The 20,422-nt window shown below is 40.5% G+C and overlaps 1 protein-coding gene across 4 annotated transcripts; it reads right to left on the bottom strand.

Moving 5' to 3' along the window:
- Nucleotides 1–2,646: 2,646 nt before the first annotated feature.
- Nucleotides 2,647–20,109, bottom strand: gclm (glutamate-cysteine ligase, modifier subunit). 4 transcript variants are annotated; one of them, XM_043698834.2, is made up of 7 exons: nt 19,947–20,107; nt 19,761–19,826; nt 12,303–12,387; nt 9,607–9,693; nt 6,156–6,358; nt 5,082–5,196; nt 2,647–4,421 (listed from the first exon to the last, which is right to left on the bottom strand). In XM_043698834.2, exons 1-7 carry the CDS (start codon nt 20,079–20,081, stop codon nt 4,252–4,254), a joined length of 861 nt encoding a protein of 286 aa, XP_043554769.1. In that variant the 5' UTR covers nt 20,082–20,107; the 3' UTR covers nt 2,647–4,251. The 4 variants fall into 4 exon arrangements, with proteins under 4 accessions (XP_043554769.1, XP_043554770.1, XP_087846598.1 ...); XM_043698835.2 differs by having other exon boundaries at nt 9,607–9,663; nt 19,947–20,105; XM_087990472.1 differs by lacking the exon at nt 19,761–19,826 and having other exon boundaries at nt 19,947–20,109.
- Nucleotides 20,110–20,422: the final 313 nt, after the last annotated feature.

Raw genomic sequence — 20,422 nt, forward strand, 5'->3', positions numbered from 1 at the left:
GGCCTAGGCATTCATCAGGTGGGGTTATGGAAGGAAATGGCAGAGGAGTGAAACAAATATATTGCTTCACTTTTTTTAAAAACAGTGTAAGATACTACAAACATTCCATTAATATTAAAGATGATGGGGAGGAATTAAGTACCATCACCAAAGAAATGGTATGAGAAAAAACTAATGAGGCTAAAGGCAGAACCGTCCCTTGGCTCAGATGGCTTGCATCTGAAGACTTTAAAAAAAAGGCAGCTGCTGAGATGACGGATGAATTGGTTGTAATTTTCCAAAAATCCTTTGATTCCGCAGAAGTTCCAGAGGACTACAAAACTACTAATACTTCACTAGTTTCCTCATTTCCCCTCCCCCATCTTACTCCAGTTCCAACCTTCCAGCTCAGCACTGCCAATCTCCCTTCCCATGTATCCACTCCAACCTCCTCTCTGACCTATCACCTTCACCCCATCCCCATTCCCCTCTTGTACTCTTTGCTACCTTCTCCCCAGCACCACCCCCCACATATTTCTCTCCACCCTGGACGCTCCTTGCCTCTATTCCTGATGAAGGGCTTTTGCCCAAAACATAAGATTTTCCTGCTCCTCTGATGCCACCTGACCTGCTGTGCTTTTCCAGCACCACTCTAATCTATACTCTGGTTTCCAGCATCTGCAGTCCTCACTTTGCCCTACTAATACGACGCCCCTATTCAAAAAAGGAGACAAAAACAAGTCTTTGGCTGAACTATAGTTAGGCTTAACTGTAAGCCAGAGTGGAGAGAGAGGAACAAGTAGATGAATTGTATTTGGACTTCGAGCTGTTCAACAAGACCTCTCTCAAAATGTTATGAGCCCACAATGTTTGAGCTGGTATATTTGCATCACAGATAACTGGCTCATGGACAGGAAACAGCAAGTAGGTAATAAGGGGTTCTTTTACAGGTTGGCAACCTGTAACCAGTGGGATTCCACAGGGATCAGTGCAGGGGCCACAACTACTTACTACATATATATTGATGACTTGGAAGAAGTGAACCTACTGTAGCCAAATTTATAGATTACACTGAAAGAGGTGGAAAGGCAGATTGCGAAAGAGATACAAACAATTAAGAGAGAGACATTGATAGATTAAATAATTTGGCAAATGGAATATAGTGTGGGGAAAATGTGAAGAGGTTCATTTTGAAAGGGAGAACAGAATATTATTTAAATGGAGAAAAATTACAAAAGGTTGCAGGATAGTGGGACTTGGGCTACTTGTGTATACACCTTGGGTTCATGTCACACTACAGGTGACCCCCACTACACAATACACTCTCACAAAGGACACATACGCACACTCTCTCAGACACACACACTTTCTTCTTCACAAGCTTATACTCCATCACACTCTACCAAACACACATATGCAAACAAACTCACTCACTTTCCCCATCACATGCAGACAGACACACACACACAGTTTAGGGGTTGAATTTGCATTTGCAGATACATTCTATTTTGTTCAAAAAGCACACAATCTGCAGGCAGGCAGATATTTTATAAATTCCTACTTTGGAAGTAGAACTAGTCTGACCCAAGATTGGGATACAGATAGACTCTAACCTCACACCTTTAATGCATTACCTGAGCTGTGATGTCACTTATTTTATAAACCTTAAATTATCTCGAATGCGACTTGAAAGAAGTTCTGGGATTTACAAAGTCTGCAATCCACCCTAAAAGATGAAGACTTAACAGCAATCTGGGTTTGTTCAATACATTGTATCGGTTGCATGACACTGATTTTGCTATAAATTCTGTCTTATGATCAAATTTGTAACAATTTGCTTTTTACCCTTCGATTTTTATTGGTGTAAAATTTATCAGTGCAACACAGTAATAATCTAGGTGATGGGGTCAATTTCAGGTCTGCTGATTAAACCCTACTCCACAGCCACCTGATGAAGAAGCAGCACTCCAAAAGCTAGTACTTCCAAATAAACCTGAGAGACTATAATCTGGTGTTGTCTGATTTTTAACTATGAAACACAAAGCTAGCACAGAGGTACATCAGGTAATTACGTAGGCTAATAGAATATTTGCTCTTATTTCAAGAGGTTTGGAATACAAGAGAAATTCTTTTTGACATTAACTTTTTCAGAATTTTTAATCTGCTCCTCAGTCAAGAACCTTGAGCATATTTTGAAGTTCTGTCTGTATCTGTTATATAAGTTTGAAACAAACGAACAATCAAGTCATGTCTTCGTGGATTTACTGACCCAACAAGAGATGTCTATTTATAATTTCAAACTTGAGTCTTCACCCAATTTAACTGTACAGAACTTTACCAGTGAAGAAATAGGGAAAAGCAATTTGTTTTAGATTCCACAGGAAGCCTTAGACAAAATAGCAGTGTGTCATGTTGAAATATTTTGCAAAACAACATGAAGAGCGTAAATTTCAGATGGCTCAAGTACAGATGATTAAGTATTATTTATCCAATTGTAAAGCCTGCTTGACAATCTCCACATCAAACAACTGAAAACCCCACTTGTTAATCTGTCAAAGAACACACCCTTCAGATCAGTGTGTGCAACACTGCAGATCAGCAGCAAGCATACAAAGGTTCCTTTTAAAAATGACAGTTTCTGAACATAATACAAAACATAGCATCAGAGGTATTTAGATCACAATTTTAATGTGCAAATCACCTCAAATCCATTACATAGCCAAGTAAACAAAATATAACATTTCATCATAAATTCACTATTTCCAGATATGTATAATTTCATTAGAACTACTATACATTCAAGCTTATACAGTACTTCAGCCTAAACATGTTAAGCACAAAGTTGATAGTTTAAAAAAACCAATAAGTTATGGCCAAACGTGGCTCCAAGTTACAATTTCAATCAACATTTGTGAAGGATAATGCTCCAGAGTGGCATCCCCATGATTTATGGTCAAGACCTTCTTCAAGAACAGCCAGTAGATGAAGATGTAGGATGAATATTATTTTGTGGTTTAATTAAATGGATTTTTCTTCAAAAGCCCCTGCTCACCAAATTCACATACTCTCATGCATACAGAATGACAGTGTATTATAATGTCACCATTCCACCAAAATCAAGTGGACAGCAGCACTGCACTTAACCCAACAAAAAGGAGCCCTCAGAGAATCCCTTGATGTAACTGTTCTGTCCTACTCTGTGTAGCACTTGATAACTAACTTTGCTCTGTTCTCCACCGCTTCATTATGTTCACCTCAACAAACCTAGACAGGAAACTCCAAATATCAAATGACTGCTACGTGGCAGGGAATGTTTTGTGATGGCATGTTCCCACGTTCTAAAGCAATATGACGTCTTAATTTTTAAAATTAAACAAACATTAGTAATGCATTGGCATTTGTTAAATACACAAAGAGTTGACAATTTGCTGAAAACCAACAAGACTGTGCTGTTGTTATTCTGTGGGCTTATTTCAGCAGGGTCCACTTGCTATTCTCTACATGCCACTGATATTCAACTTCAAACACAAATCTCTTCATGGCTGATCTGGAGTGTGTGGAAAATGACAGGCTGGTGGGAGGAAGTTGGAAATGTTCACTCCATCACAAATATCAGTAACTGTACATCAAGCCTTTCTTGACACACAGCAGCAAATCTTCAAAAAATTATTTTCTTAAAACATTAACTTTAAATTTCATAATGTTAGACAATGTAGCATCAATTCAGTACCTGGGAAAATTATTTCAATGACAACTATTTGCAAATGGGAAAAGTTTAGCTGCATAAGTAAAAATGACTTTGGCATTTGCCAAACATATGTAACCTAACAAGGAATGAGCCAGAAGCTTACCCAGATAAGTTGTGGACCACAAATGTGCATCTGTTTAAGATTTTTATTAGTTGTTAGTGTCTTTTGAACAAGTATGCATATCTTGTTCCCCCAAAAAATGAACTAAAAGTAATTGCAAATCTTCAATACATACATCTTTAAACCAAAAATACCTAAAGAAAAAAAATTTAACAGAACAGCCAGTTAAATCAACAGGTGTAAATAGTGCAGTCCGCAAAACACAATCGGATTTTACAATGCAATCTTTTCAAATCAGAAGTTACATCTTTCTTAAATTCATCTTGGACCCAGTAATAAATCAAAAAAGATCAAAAGGCATTTGGTCAGTAGTGCAGTTTCTAAGATTTCTTCCTTTTGCATATCATACATAAATTCCTTTATAAAAGTGCTATTCCAATCAGCTGGTCTCTCAAAGATGATCCTAATATCGAATTCTTTTCGCGTATACCAGGTAGCCCTTTGATTTAATAATTCCTCTGCTTTTAACAATTACTGAATAGCGCAGAACCCACTTTGTTATCCATTCATACGCCAGATTGTCTTGAATGCTGGCTATCACAGCTTCTTGGAAACTTAACATGGGTATCAGTTCTTAAGGAAAAGAGAAATGGGACATTTACTAAAAATTTTTTTGTAAAACTTAAAAAGCATTGCAAACAACTCAACTTCCAAATAATTAAATCACGACATTTCAAAGTAACGTGGTGGCTTACATTACTTATGTAGCAATTGCCCTTGAGAAAGTGGTGAGTATTGTGCATAGCAATATTCCATAAACAGGATGCAGTAAATAAATGATGAAGTATTTTTTCGTGGTTTTGCTGGGACGTCAGGAAAACTGAATTCTTTCTTTGCAGCATGCATTTTGAAATGCACCTGAATTATTAGAACATGCAATCCAACACCATATCTGAAAGGGGATTTTTCCAATATTCTCTGGTGAAAATATTCTCTCACAATTCCTGCTTAAAACATCTTGATGCTAGCTTAGAAAAGATCTGGGTTCAGCTGTGGTGCTCCTAACACTGAAATGCTCTACCGAGACAGTATGCAGCTCACGTGATTATTTAGTCAAATCTAGAGAATACCAGAAGAAAGATATCCCTCTAGAATTAACAACCACAGAACAGAACAGGAGAAGCACCAGTGGAGAGAGAAACTATGCAGCAGAACTCCACACTTCAAGGGCAAGCTACAACCAGTCCCCATTTCTCTCAATTTATTACAAAGATTCTTATACACCCATCTCACCTTTAGGGTCACTGTGAGTCAGTAACTGTATGTCATATTCTTTAGCAAAGGCAGTAAGCTCTGGTGGCATCACACAACAGGAAGCTAAATTTACCTGGTTGCTGCTAGGTTTTACCTATACATGGAGGTAAAAAATGAACATTAGATAAACACATTGACAATTTATATTTCAGTGCACTAAACTATTTGCCAATGAATTGCATTGACTATAATTAGTAATCAAAACCAAAATATAATCTAAATATAGCAGTAAAGATCAGAAAACAGGAGTATGAATACAGCATTTATAAGTAACTGAAGAACAAATGGGTAATATTTTTGTACGATCTCTACTCTCCCCCTTCTGAAGGGTGGAGCAATTCCAAACCATTTCTTGTTAGGAAGTGTCACTCTCCAGCATGAGCCCAATGAATTAGAAGTTTTTCATTTGGAGGTATCATGGGCAAGTTTGATCTTATCTATGAACACATCTTCCAGCACAAGGTATTGGATAGCTATCCAGAAGCAGAACGAATCTTGGCCACTTTTCCCTCCTGCTCTATGGTCTCAGGACACTGAGGTCAATGGCAGCTCATTCACTGGTACCCCAATTTTTAAAAAAATCAATATGCTCACTCAGATTAAGGGTTAAACCAGGGAGAATTGAGCTAAGCTGAGATATTTCCAGCAGGGATCACTGGATAGAAAACAAGGATGAGGAAACATGACTAGTTTCCCTAATTCAACACAGTGCATTCACTTTGTACAATTTTAATGTCAAGCACAATCATAAAAGCAGGAAGAACACAGCCAGAGGGTTGTTTCTAATAATCAAATCAGTTACAATTAAAAAAACAACCAATCTATATTAGCTTTCATGCATACAAACATATGAATGAAGAGGCCTTTCAACCCCTCGAGCCTGCTCAATTATTTGACATTGTCATTCACATCTATACCCAGAACCAATATTCACTAATTTTTCCTTGTTGTGCATGACCTTGCACAGCGCAGCACATTCCAAATTGCTTATGGCTGCACATCCAATCAGGGTAAAGGAACAGAACTTTATCTGAGAATATCTCAACCTATTACCTGAGCCCACTGATAGAGTTGCTCTAAAAGTACTTTATCCAAATCAGATGTACCAATTGCTACAATGCTTTGACTTTGAACAAGAGTTTCCAGTTCCTCCCAATATGGCTGCAGGTGAGAGAGAGAAAGGCTAGTGCCATCTTCAAGTGGAGGTGGAGCAATAATCACAGAGTCCAGCTGTGAAACTGCAAGTGCCGAACAAGCTGCATTAAATACAAAATTCAGGTTACTCCTTCGCATAACTTAAATCTTCAATGTTAATTAGTACCTTTTTCTACCACTTAAAAGCTGATTACTTAAAAAAATGCAGCGTTTGAGAAACATTTTAATAGAATAAACATTGAGGAAATGTGTTTTATTTATAAATAACTTTAAACTAGCACTAGTCCCTGGACAGGGAATAAGATCCCAGTGTCAAGATGCTGCAAGCTTTGACAATAGTAGAAAATAAAACTACAGGACACTTAACATTTCCCTGTATATTTGCAGTTTAGCAGAGCCGAATGAAAATGTAATAATATTAGACACTTTTTACATTTGGGCGGTCTTTTAGAAATGCAATAAAAACTAACTACTATATATATATATCTTTACGGCATTAAATATAATATTTTTCAAGAGACTGACCCTGATGTATTTTCTATTGTGCAAACACTATGGTCACTCATTCATTAAAAGTCACTTTTACCCTGAATTTTAGGAAAACTAGCGGATTCAAATAGAAGGCATGGGAACTGAGTGGCTGATTGGTAAGCTGGTAAGTGAAATTGTGCATATGAACACAAGGCTAATTTAGAATTAACTTCTAAACAAGAAGGGATTGCAAACCACGAGAAACCAAGAAAATCACAGTCAAGCTGTTCACAAAAAAGACAACTATGACAAATGAATATTACAGGAACAAATAAACCATTTATAAATACATAGAAATTAATCAGTCCAAGAGCTTGCTAGCCTTGTCCTTGTAATCTGCTAACATAATATATTAGGAATTAACCATGTCTGTTACAATATTACCTATTAGCAGTGTCGCCATCCTAAAAGAGATTGATTGCGTCCTTCAATAAAATTTTTCAAAAGACCCTATATATGAGGCAACTCCTCAATTAGACAAATTGTTTACATTTACTCCCAGGCTCAGTATCAAATTGTTATTTATAGAAAATGCACTCAGACTATGTAGTGATTGTAACAAGATGAGCCAGGTGGCCCTCAGAATATGAATTCCCTGATTGGACCATGTTAACAGCCCCAATTAGGGAGCCCTCACTAACAGATCTAAACAGGAGTGTCAGAGGTTCTGTTGACAGAGCTGGTTCTGAGGAAGCCAGACCTGTGTCAAGTACTACGCACAAGTAAATAAAGGGTGATTTGGTGACAGAAGACCAGCCTCTGTGGAATTATTTCAGACTATATTAATGACTTAAGGATACCAAAAAACAAATTATTTGGAATGACCTCAGCATCAACACAACCATTTGGGATTTGAATACTCCTGTGCTAGGTTTAGTGGCTACACTAAACACAAAAACACCTATATTTGCAACTGGTAACAGTACTGAACTAATACAGAATAATATTACAGACAAAATGTCAAAGACAAATATTTAAACACTACAATCACCTCATTTTAATAAACGTAAATTAACACAGAACAAATACTACAGGTGCTGGAAATTTGAAATAAAACTGAAAATGCTGGAAAAACTCAGATCTGCCAACATCTAAGTTTTTGTTTCTGTTGAAAAGTCAGCAGCCTGAAATATTATCTAAATGTCTTTCCAATACCACTGTACCATCAATGCTTACCTTATGTAATCTACCCTGTCAAGTTTCAATAAACAGACAAATTCCCTCAAAAAATTACAGATAGACCATGAGAAATCAAAATGGGCATGAAAATCCCCATCTTTATTCTATCATCTTCAATTTTGATGTAAAGCAGTCGATTTGTGTTAAACTGCACAGTGTTCAAGGCCAAGTACAGCATGCAGGTCCAGCACTCAGATGTGTGAGAATCATTGAGCATGAAATTTCATTACCTCATTGCTGGGACAGACTCTGCTAGGTAAAAACGAGGACTGCAAATGCTGGAAACCCGAGTCTGAATTAGAGTGGTGCTGGAAAAGCACAGCAGGTCAGGCAGCATCCAAGAAGCAGAAAAATCAACGTTGCGGGCAAAAAGCTCTTCATCAATGTTCCTGATGAAGGGCTTTTTGCCCGAAACATCGATTTTTCTGCTCCTTGAATGCTGCATGACCTGCTGTGCTTTCCCAGCACCACTCTAATTCAGACACTGCTCGTTGAGGCAATTGGAACTGGCTGCTTTAGTCTTCAAATTTCATTTTTTGTGGGGAGGGGTCCTTGTATTGTTGCATCATCTATTCAAAAGCAGGTTGTGTTAGATGGTGTACGGTTAGATTCTCTTCTCATTGCTAGTTGAATAACTCCCTTCACTTTGATCTTTGGAAGCTGCAGGAGAGAGCTACGTGTTAACAAAGCAAGTCTTGAGCTTCTGGGAAGCTATGCAGCAGACATGGTGCAGGTTGTCTTACATGTTACAACACTGGGACACGTTGCCAGAGATGTTGCTTCAACTATTTCTGAAATACTCATTGCAGTTTCACAGCATTCTTCTGATGCTAGTTGAATCGGTACTCAAAGACAGTTCAGCATGTTAATGCTTTCTATGGCCGCAGGAACCTTGTACAAGGTCAAAGAAAACTACTACACGAAGAACATATGTTAAACTTGCAGATTTGGTGACACACTATTCCAAATAGAATGACTAACTATTGGCACAACATGACTCTTCATTTCACTTGGGGGTGCAGCATCCCAAAAATAGAATATCTGGTCAATTTCCGCTCGTGGGAGCTTTTCAATCATAAATTGGCATCACAGTTAGAAAACGGAGAAAAGAGCCCCTGGAAACCATAAAGCTACACTTAAAAATAGACGCATTCAAGTTTAACCATTTTTCTTTCCCACAAAGAGCATTTTTTAAAAAAAACTCCTGAACTGATGTTAAACCAAAATGGTTATTCAAGAGGTTATATGTTTATTATTTTAAAAGATATTCCTTCACAGCAATAGATTTAGGCCATGGGGTATATGTCTGTGTCATGTAATCAATTATTCACATTGAAATAGCCATGGTAAGTTTTCATTTTACTTTAAAAGAAGTAAAATTCAATCTGGAGATTGGCCAACAGAACAACGAAAGCTGCTCTCAGCCCACATGCTTATGAGTAATCCCATCTACAGCAAAAAGTTATTGCCTAAAAGCATAACTAATAGCATCAAGCATGGCAGATGGATAAATACACACTGAATAACATTGCAGCTCATTAGATTCTCTCTAAATAACTGAAGATGCATTTAAAATGAATGCACATATAATAAAGTATGAAGAGCAAACCAAAAACAAAACCTCAGTTTTAGCATTTACCTTTTTTCACAGCATCCTTGATGCCCGAGGAGTCAGGGTCACTGAGAAAAAGCTTTGCTGCATATAGAAAATATTGAGAGAGACTGACTGACGTGAACAGATAAATAAAAAAGTTATTAGAAAACTTAAGTTTACAAAAGCTTCGGAAGTAACAAATTAAAGTACTAAAAGTACCTCAGCAGCAAAACAGTAAAGAACTTGATTAAAAATATTTTAATTGCAAACAATATTATATAGATCACAGCTTCTTTGTCAAGAACCTGAACATGTAATAGTTTTTCATGTTCTACTTTTGCTACAGATGAAACTGTTTGGGGCACCGGAAGTCAGAATCTATTAATAATTGCAAATTCGGACAAGCAAACTACATTTTTGCTGTGAAGGTAACGGAGTGCTCAATGTTATTGAAAAGAACAAATAACACAATTATACCCTCGGTATTAAAAAAAACTCAATGAAATGAAGAACAGAGGTTCAAGGATGTAGGTACTATTGAAAGCTGCAAACCATGAAATGGAAGAGTATTGAATCAGAGGTATTGCGTGTTAAAGCAATGAAGTGATGATGAATCTGTTGATATATTGATTTGGGCACTTAAGTAATCAGTTCATAGAAACAGATTCACTCGATGATCATCAAAATATAGCTTATAAGGACACTTGAAAACCTAGAACTGCATTATTTAGATTAGATTAGATTAGATTAGAGTGTGGAAACAGGCCCTTCGGCCCAACAAGTCCACACCGACCCGCTGAAGTGCAACCCACCCATACTCCTACAGTTACCCCTGACCTAACACTACGGGCAATTTAGCATGGCCAATTCACCTGACCTGCACATTTTTGGACTGTGGGAGGAAACCAGAGCACCCGGAGGAAACCCACGCAGACACAGGGAGAACGTGTAAACTCCACACAGTCAGTCGCCTGAGGCGGGAATTGAACCTGGGTCTCAGGCGCTGTGAGGCAGCAGTGCTAACCACTGTGCCACCGTGCCGCCCAGTGATGTTGCAAGTGAATCAAAATCAAGAGTTAAAAAATTATGATAAAGCTTAAGTAAATACTTTGAATAAAAAGTTACTACCTGTCAGCAAATTAGTAATGAGGAATACAAGTTTAGGATTAACACTGGAAGGGTAATTAATGTTTCTGCCTCAGCCAGATGTTCCCATTCCACAGCTTGTTAGACACAGAGAATCCAGCGAATGGTGTAGACAAGCCAAAGTGTATCTATGCCAGTCCCAACCTGGTTAAATGGAGAGGTTTAGCAAGAGGTTGGGCATTCAGCTGTAAAATCACCCACCAAAGCCAAAAAAAGATGGTTAATATGTAGGGTGACCAACTGGCCTTGCAGTGACCACATGAAACATGAGAAAAGGCAAACAGAGAAAGGAAGCACCGAGATGTAGGAGATGTTGTGTATTTCTCTCAAATTGCACAGATCATATCATTCTATTCAACAACAATATACTCATTTATGTTCCATGCAAGTCTCATTCCACCAGCTCTGTCAGTACACCCGATTGTTCCTTTCTCCCTCACGTTACTCTGACTTCCCCTTTAATGAATGAATAGTTTCAGAGTATGAATACATCAGAATTGGAATAAATAGTCATTGTTGAAGTTGCTCCCTCAGTGATTCCTTGTGTTTATATTATCTAATAAATCTGGCAGGCTCAGCCATACCACTCTTTTATTAAGATGGAACAGTCCAGTGAAAGAAAATCAAACTGAGGAGGGAGGAGCAGGTCAGAAATGAGCACATGAGAGAGTGCAACAAGGCAAGATCACGGAGGGAATGAAGTGCAATTAATCGGTCAACGAAATGATGCAATCTGACCCCAACCTATCATTAGATTAGATTCCCTACAGCATGGAACAGCTCCTTCAGCCCAACAAGTCCACACCGACCCTCCAAAAAGCAACTCACCCAGACTCATTCCCCTACATTTACCCCTGACTAATGTACCTAACACTATGGGCAATTTAGCACGGTCAATTCACCTGACCTGCGCATCTTTGGATGGTTGGAAGAAACCGGAGCACCCGGAGGAAACCTAAGCAGACACGGGGAGAATGTGCAAACTCCACACAGACAGTCACCCAAGGTGGGAATCAAACCCAGGTCCATGGCACTGAGAGGCAGCAGTGCTAACCACTGAGCCGCCATGCCAGCCAGCTTAATTCCAGTTTAACCATAATATCTTTGGGGCTGTTGTGTGACATGCTCTGAAGAGATGGGTTACTGTTTTAATATGCAAATGAGGCTGCAACCTTTTCATCTAAATGGAAGTCAAATCTATTGACTATGGGTTGAATTTCCCAGGACTTGAGATACCTAAAGGTAGGACGCAGCTGCTAGATCAAATATGTAAAGGCTTTCTCAGCACTGTTCAGAATTCAGCTTGCCTCCCCTTGAGACCCCCAAACGTTGCACCAGTTCCCAATATTCCCACAATCTCTTTCAGATCAAGCACTGCTCACTGATTTTCATCCTTCTTGATGGCTGGGGAAGTTTCAGCAGCTGCCTTATATTGCAGACTTTACCACCTGGCAGCCGCTTAGATCAAGTTGGCTGTGGGGCAAGAAACAGAATTTTAAAAATTTCTAATGTTGAATTCAGCAGGATCTTCGCATTCCAAAACACTGACGTGTGCTTCTCAAACCTCCCTTAAATATTGGACTCTGCTTCATTACCTGACACTTTTACTTCCTCTCTTTCCTCCGGACTTATCGAGTCCACATCCTGAGTTATGGTACATTCTAGAGTAGCAGGTGGTTCCTGCAACAAATCAAAAAGGGAGAGATTGAAGTTGCAATATTGGACACACCCAGGAAATAACGTTGCTGCTGATGCAACGATATATCGACTAAAGATGATAAACTGCCCAAAGTCCTTGCAATCTTTTCCTGGAACAGGTGAAGGACACACATTGCAGCTACTTACACAAGGACATAGATATCTACATAAATATGCACTTTTACATCTCCTACAATGTCAAGGGGAACGATACAGTGCCAGGTAATTTAAAAATGAGCCATAGCCTACAGAAGGACCATTCTTTCTCTATGAGAGAGAACTGATTACTTAATTTGAGGGGTACCATTCCGCGTGAAGCATGGAGCAAAAAAGATATTCCCCCATGAACTATCACAATTGGCATCAGTGTTACTCTGCACCATATTCTTACCATCAAAGCAACTGAGTGGACCCATCTCAGGTTCACCGTTCATGCTTGGATCAAAGATGCTGTTTTTTAAATGTAAGCTGACAGGTCATGCAGCATCATGACAGATATTAACTTTTTAGAGTTTTCACTTCAACATGGTCCATTTATAGCAAGAAATTCAACTTGATTTAAGCAGTTGCACTCAGCGAGCAATAACCACTAAATTTTACACAAATTGACTTTTTGAAAATGAGCAGAATCTATACGTACAAACATGAAATGAAATCAGTGCAGCAGTATTTTGCATGCATATATTCAACTGCATGGATATAATCCATCTTAATCAGAGCAGTGGAACAAATGCCCATTACAAATTGAAGTTTGTCAGGTTCTGTGATAATCACTCCCATAAATACATGTCCATTTTACATCTGTATGATTTGAATAACATTTTCCTGGATCTATTTTTTCCACAAAAGAACACTGGAGGGATGAAGGTGATGACTCAAGCTTAACACCGGAAAAGGTGAGCCAGTCCCTGAGTCACATTGAACCAAAGCTTGAAACAAGTCCTGTTTCAGTAAAAGCTATCTTTGCAGAATGGTACAAAACAAAGAACACAGCACATTTGGCACTATGCCACTGATTCACCACAGCAAAGGTACACAGCATTGTGCATGTACAATATGCATCACAAATACTCATCAAGGATCCTCCAAAAACAATGTTTACTGACTAGAATAAGAGCAACAGGCACATGGGAACAGCACCACTAAAATGATCCCTTCAAGTTACACACCAACCTGAAGTAGAAACTTAGTACTTCCATATTTTGCTTTTTATAAATGTGAAGTAAAAACAGGAAATGCTATAAATGCTCAGCAAACCTGGTAGCGTCTGTGGAGAGAAAATCAGAGTTAATGTTTCATGTCTGTGATCTTTCATCACATTTCTCTCTCCACTGTGCTAATAGGCCTTTTTTTTTTAAAAAAGAATTTTACTCAAGTTTTTTCATTATGATTGGCTTAAAATCCTGGAACATTTTCCCCAACAGTACTCCGGACAGCTGGAACTCAACTGCACAGACTGCAATGTTTCAAGAATTTGGATAGGACAATTAGGGAATGACAATGAATACTGACCTTGCCAGCAAACAATAAAAGAAATTCCTGGAGCAAGTTGTCTTACTGGACATCAATATTCTCCAGTTGTGTCTTACGTATTTCCAACCTAAATCCATTTAAAGTTTAGATAACAGCTCTGCATGCCACATGAATGAAGTAGCAAGTTACCAATTTTACACAGAACATACCACTTGCATCAGGTTTGACGAGCAAAAATGAAGGGGGAAACAACTTCAAGACAAAAGTGCTAAACAAAAATCACTGTAGCAATCCACCTATCAACTCTGATTTTAACACAAGACTGTAACTCAGTGAACATTTCTTCAGGCAATTCACAAATAAAGATGCTAAAGCATGCAAAGCATCAACAATGGAAAATAATCCACAACCATTGCAACATATTAATAAGTTAAACTGCATTTATTTAAATGCAAAGGGCCTAACAGAGAAGGCAGATGAACTCAGGGCATGGTTAGGAACATGGGACTGGGATATCATAGCAATTACGGAAGGAATGTGCAGGGATACAAATGCTACAGGAAGGATAGAAAGGGAGGCAAGAGAGGAGGGGGAGCGGCATTTTTGAAAAGGGATAGCATTACAGCTGTGCTGAGGGAGGATTTTCTCGGAAATACATCCAGGGAAGTTATTTGGGTGGAACTGAGAAATAAGAAAGGGATGATCACCTTATTGGGATTGTATTATAAACCCCCAATAGTCAGAGGGAAACTGAGAAACAAACTTGTAAGGAGATCACAGCTATCTGTAAGAATTATAGGGTAGTTATGGTAGGGGATTTTAACTTTCCAAACATCGACTGGAATGGAGAGGAATTTAAGTGCGTACAAGACAATTTTCTGATTCAGTATGTGGATGCACCTACTAGAGAAGGTGCAAAATTTGACCTACTCTTGGGAAATAAGGCAGGGCAAGTGACTGAGGTAGTCTCCAATTTAGAACTTCAACTTTTAGATCTGGTCTATCCTTTTCCATCACTTTGGGGCCAGCGACCATAATTCTATTTGTTCTAAAACAGTGATGGAAAAGGATAGACCAGATCTAAAAGTTGAAGTTCTAAATTGGAGAGAGCCCAATTTTGACTGTATTAGGCAAGAACTTTCGAAAGCTGATTGGAGGCAGATGTTCGCAGGTAAAGGGACGGCTGGAAAATGGGAAGCCTTCAGAAATGAGATACCAAGAATCCAGAGAAAGTATATTCCTGTCAGGATGAAACGGAAGGCTGGTAGGAATACGGAATGCTGGATGACTAAAGAAATTGAGGTGAAAAATGTGTTGCTGGAAAAGCGCAGCAGGTCAGACAGCATCCAAGGAGCAGGAGAATCGACGTTTCGGGCATAAGCCCTTCTTCAGGAATGAGGAAGGTGTGCCAAGCAGGCTAAGATAAAAGGTAGGGAGGAGGGACTTGGGGGAGGGGTTTGGGAATGCGATAGGTGGAAGGAGGTTAAGGTGAAGGTGCTAGGCCAGAGAGGGGGTGGGGGCAGAGAGGTTGGGAAGAAGATTGCAGGTCAAGAAGGCGGTGCTGAGTCCGAGGGTTGGGAATGAGATAAGGTGGGGGGAGGGGAAATGAAGAAGCTGGAAAAATCTGCATTCATCCTTTGTGGTTGGAGGGTTCCTAGGCGGAAGATGAGGCGCTCTTCCTCCAGACATGTCCTTGGCAGAGTGGGAGGGGGAGTTAAAGTGTTCAGCCACGGGGCGGTTGGGTTGGTTGGTGCGGGTGTCCCAGAGGTGTTCTCTGAAATGTTCCGCAAGTAGGCAGCCTGTCTCCCCAATATAGGAGGCCACATTAGGTGCAGCGGATGCAGTAAATGATGTGTGTGGAGGTGCAGGTGAATTTCTGAAGGATATGGAAGGATCCCTTGGGGCCTTGGAGGGAAGTGAGGGGGGAGGTGTGTGCGCAAGTTTTGCATTTCTTGCGGTTGCAGGGGAAGGTGCCGGGAGTGGAGGTTAGGTTGGTTGGGGGATGTGGGCCTGTCGAGGGAGTCACTGAGGGAGTGGTCTTTCCGGAACGCTGATAGGGGAGGGGAGGGAAATATATCCTTGGTGGTGGGGTCTGTTTGGAGATGGCAGAAATGACGAAGGATGATACGATGTATCTGGAGGTTGGTGGGGTGGTAGGTGAGGACCCGTGGGGTTCTGTCCTGGTGGCGATTCAAGGGTTCAAGGGCAGAGGAGCGGGAAGTGGAGGAGATGCGGTGGAGAGCATCGTCGATTACGTCTGGGGGGAAATTGCGGTCTTTGAAGAAGGAGGCCATCTGGGTTGTTCTGAAACTTGAAAGGGTTCAGAAAAGACTTACAAGGATGTTACCAGGGTTGGAGGATCTGAGCTACAGGGAGAGGCTGAACAGGCTCGGGCTGTTTTCCCTGGAGCGTTAGAGGCTGAGGGGTGACCTTATAGAGGTTTACAAAATTATGAGGGGCATGGATAGGATAAATAGGCAAAGTCTTTTCCCTGGGGTCAGGGAGTCCAGAACTAGAGGGCATAGGTTTAGGGTGAGAGGGGAAGATATAAAAGAGACCTAAGGGGCAGCTTTTTCACGCAGATGGTGGTACGTGTATGGAATGAGCTGCCAGAGGATGTGCTGGAGGCTGGTACAATTGCAACATTTAAGAGGCATTTGGATGGGTATATGAATAGGAAGGGTTTGGAGGGATATGGGCCGGGTGCTGGCAGGTGGGACTAGATTGGGTTGGGATATCTGGTCAGCATGGACGGGTTGGACCGAAGGATCTGTTTCCATGTTGTACGTCTCTATGACTCTACTTGGATATAAATACCAGTGCATTAATTATTCAATGCATGGGCGAACAATTGGAATATAGCAGAACATAGGAATTAAAAGCTACTACATTCAGAATTAGCTAATTTCAGGCAGCTCAAGACTGAATAAAAGTGGCCGCAGGTCCCCACCACAAAGGAAACAAAAAAACAAATTTAAAAATCAGGCTTCCTCTACCATTCAATATCTGATTTTAAAAAGTTCTGAATAGGACGAGCAACAGTAGCCTCTTTTGCAACAAGTGAACAACCCCAAGACTTGTTTTTCAGACTGCAATAAGCAGAGGATCTAGACTTGCATAGATTTACAAATATACTTCTACCTGCTGCCTGATTGTCACAGACGAAGAGTTTTGGAAGGAATGTATAGTGATGGCACCTGGCAGGGAAGATTACATCAGAATTGTACATCAGAACACTAAGATTTCTAATAGTTTGTAACCTGATAACACCTCCAACTTCCTCAGTAATGCACTGGAATGTCAGCCTTGATCTGGATTGAAACTTTCAACAACTTCCTGACAGAGGCAGGTGCTACCAACTTAGCCACTGCTGACAAGTCAGGATCTGCGTCTTCTGCTGGTTTACTGAAATCATGGTCTTCATCACAATTATTACGATCAATTGGTCAATTGCAGAGACAGCTGATCTCACTGCATGCCTGTGTTTCCATGCTATGCACACATCAATCACCACATGGCTTCCACTTCCAGAAGCCACATACTTTAAATTATTTTTCAGTTTGATTCAGATGAACTATTGTTGCAGAGTAAAGTAAATTTTGCAGCATCAATGCAAACAAACTTGAAATATATTTGGAACTCATGCAAAGCCAGTATGTTACAGATTAGAAACATAGGAGGCTAGTCAGCCCATCATGTCCACGTGAACTTGCTGCAAAAGCATCTCAGCAAGTCTGTTCTGCTCTCGACCTACAGGATGTTCTCTTCAGTTGTTTATCTAATAGATCCATGAAGGGCAAAGAGTTAGAGAACACTGCTGAGCCCCACATCCAATACCTGACTAAAGAAAGCCAACACTATGTTTCCCAAGCTGTAACCATCCCTGCACAACTGAAATCAGCCAGCAACATTCAATGTTATAGAGCTGTAATTCCAGACTGACGTTGCAACAACCATACTTGGCACAAGTGCAGATTTTGCTGAACTGGTCCTGATTTTCCCTCTTTTGTCAATTACCACAGTCAAATCCACCTGCTAGCGTTAGTAAATACATTTATGGAGCTTTCATGCAACGAAAGTTAAGATAGTAAACTTAATTTAGAACAGAGCCCTTTTATTTAAATCTTTACTCAATGAATTCAATACTACAAATGGTGAATTAACCTCACATCAACACAGGGCATTAAGTCAAGAGAAGGTCCTGCAAAGATCTTTAAAACTGATGCTTAAAATGATCACTCTTCTTAAATGAAGGAATGAAGTGTTTAAGTGAGCTGACAGACAATGTTGCTCAACTTTGGATTTCTTACAACGTGAAAAAAAAAGAATAAATTGAACTGTAACCAGCAGGGAAAGGACTAACTTAGCACATATGCCCCCATCCTTTGAATGCATTCCAAATGAAATTGAATGTAGTCCTACCAATCAAAAAAAAATGCTTCAACACTTCAGAATCTGGTCAGAATGCTAGAAAAGAAATCAGACAATAGAATGGCCCTATCCAGAAACTATACGTCAATGCCTGAAGAGGTTTACCGAAGAATTAGACGCAATGGAACAAATCGTCACATTTGCCTCAAATACAATCCTTCGAGTAGATATCGATTGGATGGCTACCAAATATACTTGCCGTATGAGTTACAAAGTAGTGGAGTTGATAAGGAGGTAATTAATATTCAAAGTTATACTGAACTGAATGTCCGATTTGTGGGAAGCTCATAAACGAAGAAAAATATTCACTCCTATCGTTGTGCACTTTTAAAATGAAGGCTTCCTTTGACATCAAATTTCTCTTGAAACAACAGTCTCCCAAGTGAATTCAACAAAGGCTAAGCATCACACTTGCCTCCTGAATACCCATTTGATCAGCTGTACATGTCTCAAACTTCAAAGAACTGGCAGATAATGTGCAGTCACAGGTGTCACATAAATTTGGTGAGTAGAGGACTAAGTGAATAATTATATATGCATGATTTTAGATTTATATAAGCTGTATAAAAATAAACACTTCATTCTGTTTTCTTTGCAGTAGATTGACTTGCACTTGAATTCAAAAGTGATCTTGTGTTTAAAGAGGTTGGAGACTACTGATCTGACAAATCCCAAGTGCTACATCTTTGAAGCAGGTAAATGACCATGAGTGGATCAAACTGGATTGTCCCTTCAAAATGCATATACACACACCCCTACTGGTTTTCTTTTGTGTTGGATCATGTTCTGCAAGACGTTGTTTCACTGACTACCTCTTCTCCAAAGCAGGTGAGAACTTGGAGTATAGGAGTTGGAATGTCATGTTGTGGGCTATACAGGAAACTGGTAAGGCCACTTTTGGAATACTGTGTACAATTCTGGTCACCCTTCTATAAGATAGGTGTTGTTAAACTTGAGAGGGTGCAGACAAGATTTGTAAGTACGTTGCTGGGACTAGAGAGTTTGAGTCATAGGGAGTGATTGAACAGGCTGGGGCTATATTCCCTGGAGTATCAGTGTCTGAGGGGTAACCTTGTAGACATTTATAAAATCATGAGGGAAATAGGGTGAATAGCAAAGGATTTTCTTCCCCCAACAAAGAGTCATCCAAAACTAGCAGGCATAGGTTTAAGGTGAGAGAGGAAAGGTTTAAAAGGGACCTAAGGGGTATTTTGTTTTCTCAGAGGGTAGTGCATGCATGGAATGAGCTACCAGAGGAATTGGTGGAAACTGGTGCAATTACAACATTTAAGACATAATAGAGGAGTATAGGCCAAATGCTGGCGAATGGGACTAGGTCAGATTGGGATATCTGGTAGGCATTGTCGAGATGGAGTGAAGGGTCTGTTTCCACTCTGTATGACTCTATGACCCCGTCAGTACCAGCTATTATAAAGTCACGGCTCACTCACCTTTAGCAGCTCGGGGCTGACCTGAGAGCACCATTTCTCCAGAGTCTCCCGAATACAATCCTGTAACTGCAAAAGACACAGAGAGAGAGAGAGAGAAGGGCAGTGAGTGCGGCTCAGGGCCTGCCAGGAGCTCTGACAGCAGCGCAGACCCCAGAGGGATACCCGCCACGACCTAAGGTACTTCACCTCCTCGCTCGGCGAGGTTGGACATTTCTTCTTTAGCCGGCTCCAGTTGACGATGTTGCCGGTGTGAATGGAGACAGCTGAGGCCTGAGCGAATAGCTGCTTGCCGCCCTCCATCTGCATTCCACAGCCCGACATGGCGGAGACCACCGACCGGACCGGCACGAACCGCCTCTACCGGCCCCGCCCCTCAACGACGTCATCGAAGCACCGCCCCCAGTTGACGTCACGGACCCCGCCCCCACACCGAAAGTCACCCGGCCGCCATTACCCAAACGTCATCCAGGCTCAGGACCCGCCCCCTCCCCGGGGATTCCTCCGCCCCGCCAGTCCCTGAAAGACGCACCCTGGCCCCGCCCTTTCAGAGCGTCACCGTCGACCCCGCCCCTACACTTCATGTCTGCTTCTCAGTCTCGCTCACACCCACACGTCATGTCTCCACGAACGTCAACCCGCCCGCCTCTACCCCGAACGTTGTC

This window comes from Chiloscyllium plagiosum, unplaced genomic scaffold, assembly GCF_037043375.1.
Source record: "Chiloscyllium plagiosum isolate Xiang-an unplaced genomic scaffold, Cpla_swu_hap1 HiC_scaffold_9, whole genome shotgun sequence".
NCBI lineage: Eukaryota > Metazoa > Chordata > Chondrichthyes > Orectolobiformes > Hemiscylliidae > Chiloscyllium > Chiloscyllium plagiosum.